This window comes from Cnephaeus nilssonii, assembly GCF_951640355.1.
Source record: "Cnephaeus nilssonii genome assembly, chromosome: 9".
NCBI lineage: Eukaryota > Metazoa > Chordata > Mammalia > Chiroptera > Vespertilionidae > Cnephaeus > Cnephaeus nilssonii.
The window spans coordinates 63,608,536-63,620,660 of NC_137080.1; the positions used below are offsets into that span (position 1 = coordinate 63,608,536).

General features: G+C 40.9%; 1 protein-coding gene across 2 annotated transcripts in view; it reads right to left on the reverse strand.

The window, feature by feature from the left end:
• The window catches only part of KCNQ5 (potassium voltage-gated channel subfamily Q member 5), a 514,470-nt gene that overhangs the window by 109,159 nt on the left and 393,186 nt on the right, over nt 1-12,125 (reverse strand). For both annotated transcript variants that reach the window (XM_079780853.1, XM_079780852.1), the window contains exons 4-5: nt 640-815; nt 247-372 (exon numbers count right to left, since the gene is read on the reverse strand). In XM_079780853.1, the coding sequence (XP_079636979.1) occupies nt 247-372; nt 640-815 (302 nt within the window). The remainder of the gene's footprint in view (nt 1-246; nt 373-639; nt 816-12,125) is intronic.

Here is a 12,125-nt window from a genome sequence, read left to right on the forward strand (position 1 = left end):
TTATTTTGGCAACAATCTAGCACTCAAGAATGATGACTAATGCTTTATAAGAGAAGTTAACTTTGCTGAGCCAAAGAGGGGGAAACTGTTTAGACAATTATAAGTACAGTATATTTTCACATAACTCTCTTTTGGGAGTTAATATTTTATTGAAATTTTTTTCATCAGAATCATCACACTACACTGTATTCAAAGGGGGAAAATTTTTACAACATCTAATAAACAAAAACAGATTTTTATACTTACTGTGCCCCACCACAGAGCATCTGCGTATGTAGAAAACTCTTTGTTGGCATCCTTTTCCACCAGGTAGACAAGGAAAGACGAAAAAATAAGAACCAAAAATCCTATGTACCAAGCTGTGATTAATTCCTAGATAAAAAAGGAATGAAAGATTTTTAGAAGTGAAAACAATCTCTGAGAAAGGAAAACAAATCTATCTATGCATGATTCCATACGTTTGACTACTTCTTGGATACTTATGACTTTTAAATAATCCATTACATACTGTGTCTCTAAATTACTTTGACCAAATTCTGAAATGACTAAGTTTGCTAATGACAGGTTTATCAAATATTTCAGCAACCAATGAAAGAGTTTTAAAAAATCTTGATCTATGAGTCGGAAAGGAAATCTTACCTTGCTGTGAGCATAAACCACAGAACCTAGTAATTTCCAAGTGCCTCCCCTTCGGTCCATGCGCACCATACGGAGGATCTGTAGGAAACGGAGACTTCTGAGTGCGGACGTGGCAAAAATATTACCCTGAGTTTTTGCAGAAACAACTGCTATTGAAGCGATAAGAACAATGGTATCTGAAAGAAACAGGTTGAAACAGCCATCAGAAGCACGACAAGGCATTTTTAGTTCTCAAAGCACTATTTCAGAAAGGTTCCCTCGGACCTGTGTGAGGTACCAATAACCTGATCTCAAACCCCAGCACGGAGTGGTGCTACTTGGGCCTTGTGATGTCTGAACAGCGAGGAGGCAGAGAATAGGACCCAGGCATCCCCGTAGTCCTGAGCCGTGACCATCCCATGCTCTGCCTATGCAGGTTTGAACCACTTACTACTTAACCCTCAACAAATTGGCAACGGCTCTCAGAAAGGTGGGTGTTCCAGGGACCCTTGATGCTGTGGGCAGCCTTCCCCAGTGTCCCTGGTTTCCTCAGCTTCCCCGGGGGGCAGGAAGGAGCTTGCTCCTCAGCCTTAACACCTCGCCTTCCTGGTTGATGCCACAGAGGCATCCTAGTCTGTCCAGCCATGAAAGAGCCACTTGGGATAATCATGTCACTTGTTCACTCTAAAAATTTTATTTATTTATTTATTTCAGAGAGGAAGGGAGTGGGAGAGAGAGATAGAAACATCACTGATGAGAGAGAATCATTGATCGGCTGCCTCCTGCTTGCCCCACACTGGGGATTCAGCCTGCAACCGGGGCATGTGCCCCGATGGAGAATCGGAACTGTGATCTTCTGGTTCATTGGTTGATGCTCAACCACTGAGCCACGCTGGCTGGGCTCTCTTGTTTTCTTGACAAAGAAGCTTGTAGCTCCTTTCAGCAAAAAATCTCCCTATGTTGTGGAGTCTGCAGCATTACATTTTGTTTAACAAAGTCCTCAACTAAGGGGAATAGTCTAAGCTCTCTGCATAAAGTACTCTTGATATCTGGTCAGCCAATTATGCGCAAGTTTGGAACACAAATTAAATAACATTACATTTGTTACAATAGAGTATGTAATTATACACACTGTGCGTTGCATGGGAATGAATATTTAATTTTTGACATATTGGCATTTGGTCTAAAAAAATCTTCCCTTTTGTAAACTAAAAAGAGAAAAAAAATGCAGCTGATGAAAGCATGGAAAAGATAAAAGAGGACTTAATCGCTCCAAGGGTAAATATCTAGATGATGGAAAGTAGGCTTTGAAGTGGAAGACGTGAAGTGAGGACGAATGGCCTCCTATGACAATTTAAAAATAAGTTAGCTTGATCTTAACATCCTCAAATAAACTTTCCTTCCTGCTTCAAGTGGACTGTGCATGACTGGGCATCCACACTCCAAAGAGGAGTTTCACTTCAAGGGCGTTGCATTTATAATGTTTCTGTGATCCTTAGGATTAACTGCTGGATGGATGTGTACCCCTCACTCAGCTCAGTCCTCCCTGCACTTAGGAAGCTCTGGTCTGGACTGAGATCATCTGAGTCATTCTCTTGGTGCCCTTTTGGGCCAGGACTTTGAGAGGGAGAGAGGGTAAATAGATGGCAGTACAAAGTCAGCAGGAAGGTTTCATTCCCCAATCAGATCTGAATGCTCTGTGGCTCTATGCGTAAGTACACAGAGAGCTACAAGGGCATCCTTGAGTTGCTGCTCTCTGCAGCTGTTGAAAATGAGAAGGAATTAAATGTGTTGACACAAACACCAAAGACATTATATAAGTGAATAAAAGCCCGTTACAAAGCAGTATGCGATCTTATTTTAATAAATACATATTATATAACTAGGAAAAACATATGAGAACATACCCAGATTATTATCATGAATTATCTCTAGGAATAAAGAGTCCAGGTTCAGATAAATCGTGTTGTTTTTTTTTTTTTTGCTTTCTAAGTTATTAATTTCTCTAATGTTGGAATTTTATTCATTTATTTAAAAAAATATTATAGTAATCAATGAAAAGCTTTAAAAATATTGTTCTATAACTCAGAAAGCACATCTTACCTTATTGTTAGCGTAAATTTATTTTTAAAAAATGTATTCATTTTAATGTTGGAATTTTATAACAATGATTGTCTTTTGAAATCAGGAAGAAAACTTCAAAGAAAGAGTTAAGTGTGAAAACATCTCGGTTTTCATCATTTTAAGGGATTTACTTCTGAGACAAGCAGTTTACAAAGAGATAGTCTTTATATGGCCCTGCTGGATATGTTTGCCTTTATTTTTCATTGTAATCCTGCTTCATCCCAAGAGTACAAAGGAAAGAAAAATGTACAATACTCCCTTTACTGTGCTAAAATATTAGAAATAAGTAAATGACTAATAAGGATACAGAAAACATAGCACTTAAAACTTACTATGTGCCTGCCCTTTCTTCAAATCAAAGTGTTTTCAAATGTTATATTATTGAATATGCATAACAACCCTGATGGTTAAGTATTCTATAAATCCCATTGTACAGATGAACAGGTGAGGCATACATTGTATGAGTTTAAAAAAATCAGCTATAGCTCTGTTAGACTAAAGTACAGAACATATACTATGAAGTTAGTTCATTAGAGAAAACCTAGAAAAAGTAAAAGGAACACTGCTTGGCTTGAGACAATTTAAAAAATTATGCACACAGTGAATTATAATCTAAATGTTTGAAGTAACAAAATATGCAAAGGTAACAAAAATTTTAATTTAATACCCTCATTGTAATTCAGATCAGAAGAGAATGTCAGAGATTAGTAAAATCTATACTAATAATAGAGGAATATGCAAATTGTCTGGGACGCCATCACAGTAACAGTAACGACTGAACAGCAGGCTGTGTGGGGCAACCAGGCCGGCAGGGGGGGGGCAGTTGGGGGTGACCAGGCCGGTGGGGGGGCAGTTGGGGGTGACCAGGCTGTTAGGGGGAGCAGTTGGGGGTGATCAGGCTGGCAGGGGGGCAGTTGGGGTCAACCAAGCTGGCTGGGGGCGGCAGTTGGGGGGTGACCAAGTTGGCAGGGGGCAGTTGGGGGTGACCAGGCTGGCAGGGGGAGGCAGTTGGGGGTGATCAGGCCATTGGGGGGGGGCAGTAAGGGATGACCAGGCTGGCAGAGTGGGGCAACTGGGGGTGACTAGGCCAGCAGGGGGGGCAGTTGGGGGCAACCAGGCTGGAAGGGGGTGAAGTAAGGGGTGACCAGGCCAGCGTGGGGGGGGGTGGGAATTAGGGGCAACCAGGCTGGCCGAGGGGGGCAGTTGGAGGCAACCAGGTCAGCTGGGGGGGCAGTAAGGGGCAACCAGGCCGGCAGAGGGGGGCAGTTAGGGATGACCAGACCGAGGTGCCCGGATTGAAGAGGGTGCAGGCTGGGCTGAGGGGACCCCCCCTGCTGTGCATGAATTTCATGCACCGGGCCTCTAGTGAAATCATCAATGAGCAACCAAATGGCAAACAATGAATGCAGTCACAAAAATGTTTCTGGTTGGGTTGCAGTCATCTGCTGGAATTTTGCTGTCAGTACCACCTAGAATATTTCCTAGGCTAATATTTTAGAAGTTAAAAGTAATCTTTACTTTTATTTATGTAATTATTATTTTTATAGTACATTACTTTATAGAATGGAGGTTCCACAAGGTTGTATACTTGTATTCCAAGTGCCTAGAACAGTGCCTGAAATATGGTAGGTATTAAATAAGTATTTATAAAATGAACTTAGATTAATAAACATCTAAAGGTAGCTTGAGCCTTATTCTCTTATCACATTAGTGGCTTAATAACTGGAAGTATCAATCTAAAATACTCTTAGGTTAGTTGATGATCACTTCAATATCTAGCACTGAATTCAAATGCAACATAATAGTTCATAGCTATTATCCATTAAAGTTTATTAAAGGCAAATCTCACTAAGATTTATTTTTTTTGTAAAATTGGGTAGGGGCAGTCTTTAAAGATGGCAACATAGGAGGCTCTTGAACTCTCCTCCTCCCACAGGCACACTGAATGCACAGCCACACAGGGAATAATTCTCTTTGAAGGAAATCCTGAAACTAGCTGAGGGACTCCTACACATCAGTTGAATGAGAAAATACCCACACTGAAATCGGTAGGAAAGGCCGAGACACATTCTTGTCATAAACCCCATTCCCAGCCTAATGCCACACAATTGGGAGGGAACCACCCCCTCCCAGCTTCTCCCTGAGCATCTAAGGGTTTGGGTCCCACATCTAATACCCCAACTTTTAAGACTCCCACTTGAGAGACAGGCTCCCAAAACACCTATCTCTGAAAGCCAATGGCACTTGCATCCATGAGACCCACAAGACTATAGCAAACAAAGAAGCAGTTATTAATGGGTATGAGCACTAGCTGTGGCTGTCCCACAGGGCTCAGTGCAGAGGAAGTAGTAGGCAGAAATGCTCACCTCCCAGTCTTTCCCTGAAAGGATTCTATTTGCATACTTCAATTCTGCCTGAGGTCAGGAATAAGATAAGAATGCCCACTCTCACTACTTTTAGTCAACACTAGAGGCCTGATGCATGAAATTCCTGCAAGTGGCTTAGCCCCCACCACCGCGGGGGCTGCCTCTGCCTTGGCCCCCGCCGGGCCCCGCCCGGAAGGACAGCTGGTCTAATTAGCATATTATGTTTTTATTATTATAGGTAGTATAAAAATCTTAGCTAGAGCAATTAGGAAAGAAAAATAAATAAAAGGCATCCAAATCAGAAAGGAAAATATAAAATTGTTACCTTTTGCAGATGACATGATATTTTACTAGTACATGGAAAACCCTAACGACCACCAAAAATGGTTGGAACTAATAAATGAATTAATTAAAGTTGCAGGACACAAATAGCAATATGTAGAAATCAGTTGCATTTCTATACACTAACAATAATGTCAGAAAGAGAAATTAAGAAAAAAACCCCACGGATTTACAATAGCATAAAAAAAAATCCTTGGGAATAACTTAGACCAAGGAGGGAAAGGATCTGTTCAGTGAAAACTATAAGACATTTGATGAAAGAAATTGAAAAACACACAAATAAATGGAAAGATATTTCATGCTCATGAATTGAAAAAATTAGTATTGTTAATATGTCCATGTAATCTCTATCAATATTCAAATGGTATTTTTCACAGAAATAGAACAAACAATCCTAAATTTATATGGAACCACAAAAGACCTCAAATAGCCAAAACAATATGGAGAAAACAAAACAAAACAAAACAAAATAAAATTAGAAGCATCACACTTTCTGGTTTCAAATTGTGTTACAAAGCTATAGTAATCAAAACAGTATTAACATAAAAGCAGACACATAGATCAATCAAATAGAATAGAGATGCCGAAATGAAATCATACATATATAGCTAATTAATTAATTATAAACAAGTCAAAATGTATATAATGTGGAAAGAATAGTCTCTTCAATAAACGGCATTGAGAAAACTGGGCAGCCATATACAAAAGAATGAAAATGGACCACACAAAAATCAACTCAAAATAGACTAAAAATTGTAACACCTGAAACCATAAAACGCCTAGAAGAAGACACAGGTGGTGAGCTCCTTTAATATGGGTCATGGCAATAATTTTTTTGGATTTGACAGCACAAACAAAGGTGACAAAAGCAAAATAACTAAGTGGGACTACATCTAACTGAAAATATTCTCTACAAGAAAGAATGTCAATAATGAAATAAAAAGGAAACCTATGAAATGGGAGAAAATATTTGCAAATCACATATCTGATAAAGTGTTAGTAGCCAAAATGTATAAATAACTAATATAACTCAATAAAAAACCCAAATAGTCTGATTAAAAATTGAGCAAAGAAACGGAGTAGACACCCCCCCCCCAATATTATTAATCATCAGGGAAATGCAAAGTAAAACCACAATGAAATATTACCTCAAACCTGTTAGAATGGCTATTATAAAAAAGATAAAGAATCACAAATGCTGGTGAGGATATAGAGAAAAGGAAACCCTAGTGCACTATTGGTGGGAATGCATGTTGGTGCAGCCACTATGAAAAAGCATGGAGGTTCTTAAAGAAATTAAAAACATAACTACCACATGATCTAATAATCCCACATATGGGTATATATCCAAAAGTAATTAAAACAAGATCTTGAAGAGATATCTGCACATACAGTTTATTGCAGAATTATTCTCATTAGCTAAGATATGAAAACAAGTTAAGTGCTCATAAACTTAATGGATAAAGGAGATATATATTATATATAATATATATTTAGGTTACATATATATTATATGTAATAGAATATTCAGCCACCAGAAAGAAGGAAATCCTAGTATTTGCAGCAACATGGATGGACTTTAAAGATATTATGCTAAATGAAATAAGCCAGACAGAGAAAGGCAAATACTGTACACCACTTATATGTGGAATCTAAAAAAGCTGAACTCATATAAACAGAGACTAGAATTATGGTTACCAGGGGGTGGGGGTATAGAAGGGGGAAATGAGATGTAGGTCAAAGATTATAAACTTCTAGTTATAAGATGAATAAGTTCTGGAAATTTAATATACAGCACAGTGATTATCTATATATATAAAAAGCCAGTGACTGGAACGCTGTAACAACCAGAACGACCAGTTGCTATGACACCCACTGCAGCCAGCGAACCGGCCTGATGGGGGCTGGGGCCACCAGCCAACCTCCCTCGGCCCCTCCCTCCAGCCAGCCCCGCCCCTGATCAGTCTCTCCCACTGATCGAGGGGGTGGCGGCTGGCCAACCCCACTGCAGCCCTTCCCTCCAGCCAGCCCCGTCCCTGATGGGCCCCCACCACCCCGATCAGCCAGCAGCCCCTTCTCCCATCAGCCCCACCTCTGATTGCCCCCCCAACCCAATAGGGTGTGGGGCTGGTTGCCAACCTCCTGCAGCCCCTCCTCCCGCCTGGCCCCACCCCAGATAGGCCCCCCCACTCCGATCAGGAGCAGGGCCACCAACCAACTGCCTGTGGCCCCTCCCCCAGCTGGCCCCACCCCTGATGGGCCCCCACTACCCCAATCAACCTGTGGCCCCAATCCACCCCGATTGGGACTGGGCTGGCCAGACCCCACCCATGCATGAATTCATGCATTGGGCCTCTAGTATTTAATAATATTGTATTAAGCATTTGAAAGTTTCTAAGAGGATAGATCTGAAATGTTTTCAGCACAAAAAAGGACATGGTAATTATGTAATGTAATGGAGGTGTTAGTTAATAATAAATTTATAATAAATGTGTATCAGATCAATAAAATTTTAACTTACACAGTATTATATCAATTATATCTCAATAAAGCTGGGGGAAATTGGGTGGAATAGCTTAAACTGTGCAATTAATTAATTATCTAAAATGTCTTTTGAAACATAGGTGCTTTGTCTTAGGTGAAGATACCACATTCTATCTAATAAAGAGGGAATATGCAAATTGACCGTCACACTGCCACAAATATGGCGGCGCCCATAGCCACAAGATGGTGGTGCCCAGTCCCCTCAGCCCCCCTGGAGTCCTACAGTCCTTTCAGCCCAGCTGGAGTGGGGGGCGGCAGGTGCACGGTGTGGCCAGACCCGCCCTCAGTCTCCCAGCTGCCCAGAGCGGGCTCGAGCTGCAGGCAAGCCTTGGATGTGGGCTGCCCAGCCACCCAGGGCATGCCCGAGGTGCAGACAAGCCTCAGATGGTGGCTGCCCAGCCACCCAGGGCTGCCCGAGGCTCAGGTAACCAGGGCCGGCCGAGGCTTGCACTGCCGGTAGTGGCAGCAGCAGAGGTATGATGGGGGTGTCATCTTCCCCTGATTGCCGGGTTGCCTCCCACCCCTGAGGGCTCCCAGACTGTGAGTGGGGGCAGGCCGGGCTGAGGGACCGCCCCCCCCTCTAGTGCATGAATTTTCATGCACCGGGCCTCTAGTTTTAGTATAAGAAAGCAACTATAGACATCCTTTAAGCTCATTGGCTTCAGATACATTTGTTTAAACATTCATGAGGTAAGCAGTTAATCACGTATCAAGTATTATACTAGACACTTGCATTAGAAATGAATATTCATTCATCCATCTAATAATGAATCTATCACAAATATTTGTTTAATCACTACTAAGTACCAGGCATTGTGCTAAACTCTTTATGTACATAAATGATTGTCAAATGGGGACAATTTTGCTTCCCCAGGGACAATTGGCAATGTCTGGAGACATGCTATTTGGTTGTCCTAACTGGGAAGGGGGTTGCTACTGGCAACTAGTGGTAGAGGCCAAGGTTGCTGTGAAACATCCTACATTGCCCAGAACAACCCCTAGGAAAAAGAATTACCCAGCCCCAAATGCCAGTAGTGCGAATGTTGGGAAAGCCAGATGCACATTTTTAAATTTAGTCCAAACAACCCTATGAGACAGTAATTATTATCTCCTTTTTACAAATGAAGAGCTAAGGCTTGCAGTGGTCTATTAGTCAAGGTCCAAATCCATGAGAGGCTGAGCTGGCCCCTAATTGACACCAAAGTTGTGCCCATAAGTATGGTACACTATTCCTTGGATAAAGAAAATCCAGGGTGACATAGGTCAAGGTGGGGTGGGGATGAGTGAGGGGAGAAAGGGATAGGCTGTGAAAGCAAGTGGATAATAAAGCAAGGATAAATTGTTACTGCATAATGCATTCAGGGAAAAGACAAGTGCAAGGAGGATAAAGCAGATATAAAATGACACTAAAAACAGATGGTACTTTTATGGATGCATCAAGAGAAAATGGGCTAGAGAAAGAAATAGAACTGCTAATAAACAAGGAGGAGCTCCAAATTGCATGGGGGAAAAAAAAAAAAAAGCATGTGATCCTGAGCTCTTAAAATCTGCCTCTCCCAAAGGAAACAGATGTGAGCAAGTTGGGAAGTAGTGAAGAAATAGTTATTGATTACTGTAAGCAGCCCATTAGAAATGTGAAATATAGGCTTATAAGATATTAGGAAGTAGGTTCACATACTTACTGAATCACTTAGAGTGATTTATGGACGAATTCTTGAGATTTGAGGAGGCTGCAAAGATTTGAACAAAGTAAAAACTGTAATGATATTTAAGACACATAGGGACTATAAAAGAGCTTATTATGAGACTCCAGTGGAACTTGGTTCCACTATTATTTACAAAATCAATATACATTGATCATTGTGGACCCTGTTTGAGAGAGATCAGCCACTGAAATATTGAAAAGCCCTCATTACAGGGTGGATTCACATTCAAGGGTATCCTATCATGCAGCCAAAGATTGGGTTAAATCAAGGTCATTCGTATATCTGAACTCTGATAGGCTGTATTATGTTGCTACAATTACACGGAACAATATACCTATTAGAAAGTATACAGTCATCCCTTGGTGTCTGTGGGGGATTGGTTCCAGGATCTCTCATGGATATGAAAATCTGAGGATGCTCAAGTTCCTTATATAAAATGGTGTAGGGTCAGCCAGTGTGGCTCAATGTTGAGTAACCTAAAGTCCATTTACCCATGAACCAAGAGGTCGCTGGTTTGATTCCTGGTTATGGCACATGACCGGGTTGTGAGCTTGAGCTCTAGTAGGAGGCATGCAGGAGGCAGCTGATAGATGTTTCTCTCTCATCGATGTTTCTATTTCTCCCTCTCCCTTCCACTCACTCTAAAAAACAATCAATAAAAACATATATATTTTAAAAAAAGATGTATTTGCATATGACCAACAGATACCCTCCTATATACTTGAAATTATCTCTGGTTTACTTATAATACCTAATACACTGTAAATGCTATGTAAGTAGTTGTCATTTAGTGTACAATATATATTGTTTAGGATATAATAACAAGAAAAAAAAGCCTGTATATGTTCAATATGGACTCAACCATCATAGGCCTAACTTCGTAGTACACATCAGCAAAACGTACATTTTCCCTCTGAATATTTATGATCTGAGGTTGGTTGGATATGGATATGGAGGGCCAACTGTATGCTACATTTGACTTAGTTTAAAATCATAGTGGGAAGAACTAAATAATATGGATTAAACAAAGCATGGTTGAACACTTTTAATCTTGTAACTGTAAGGACAGATAAATTTTCTAGAGGTAAACCACAAAGAGAGCACTTCTTGACTCCTAGAAAACTGTCTGAAGTCTTAGAAAAATGTTCCCTAATAGCTAACATGTATTTTCCTTTTGTACTTTAAACTCATTACATCTTGTTATCTCTGGGAAAAGCAGAAGTGCAGCAACTACAATATTCCTGTTGATTGTATCCTCCTTTGCCACCACCATTTTTGTTCCAATTCCTTGAGCTCTTTTTAGTGGCCTCATTATAAGCTAAACATTGAATAGATTTAACCAAATGCATGTTTGAACATTGTAAAAGTGATAACTGCTATAAACTATCAAAACATTGGACATGTGTATGAGATAGGAAATAAATTTAATGAATTGATTTACTTAGTCAACAACTTGTTAATGACCTTTAGGTTACTTAATTTTCGCTATTAAAATGTAAGTACCTTGAGGCAGGATCATGGAGAGTGTGCTTGGGCGGGGGGTAAGGAGGTCAACTTAGCTTGAGTGGAGTGAGGATGGGGGACAGTGGGTGGGCCCTGGTCAGATCACGGTGGCTTTGGGAAGAGCCAAAGATGTCCTGATGGGTTTTGAGCAGAAGAATGCAAGGTCAGATTCGCATTTTAGAAGATGGGTTTTGTTGCCTTTGAGAAACAGATTAGGAGGGGGCTGGATGGCAGGCATGGAAGTCAGAAGCCATTGCCATGCTCTAGACAAAGGGTGAGAGTGGCTTTAGAAGAGCCAGGTTAAAGTGAGGAGCAGCAGAGAAGGGGTTGCATTTGGGACATGTTGTGAAGTTGGAGATTTCAGGACTTGCTGAAGGATTGATTGTGTGGTGTGACACAGAAGGGAAGCTAAGGGTAGTATCCGGGTTTCTGGTTGAGCAATTGAGTGAATGAAGTGCTGTTTACAAAGATGGGGAAATACTGCAGTAGGGTGAGGGAGAGCAGAAAGGAGGACTATTTGAAGAGTAAAATTAACAGCTTGGTTTTAGCCACATTAGGATTCCCTCTAGACCTCTGGTAGACAGTGGGTGAGGCTGGAGTTCTGGAGAGAGGTCAGGCCTGCATACTTAGGCAACAGATGTTTTTGTTTGTTTTTTATACCACAGGACTAATGTCTTCCAACATCAGTAACCTACTGAAATTATTGCTTCAGAAGGTGGGATCACAAATGTTTAATTTCAGATGTGGGTTACAGATTGGAGGATGTAGGAGGTTGTGTTTCAGTATTTATAAGACAGGAAAGGAGCATTTGTCCTCTGAGAATCACTGTGAATGAGTAGGAGGAAAACCTATCCTATTTAAGGCACACTATAGTGTCTTGAGTAAATTACCTAGGTGTAATCCCATCAGTCCTCTATTAATC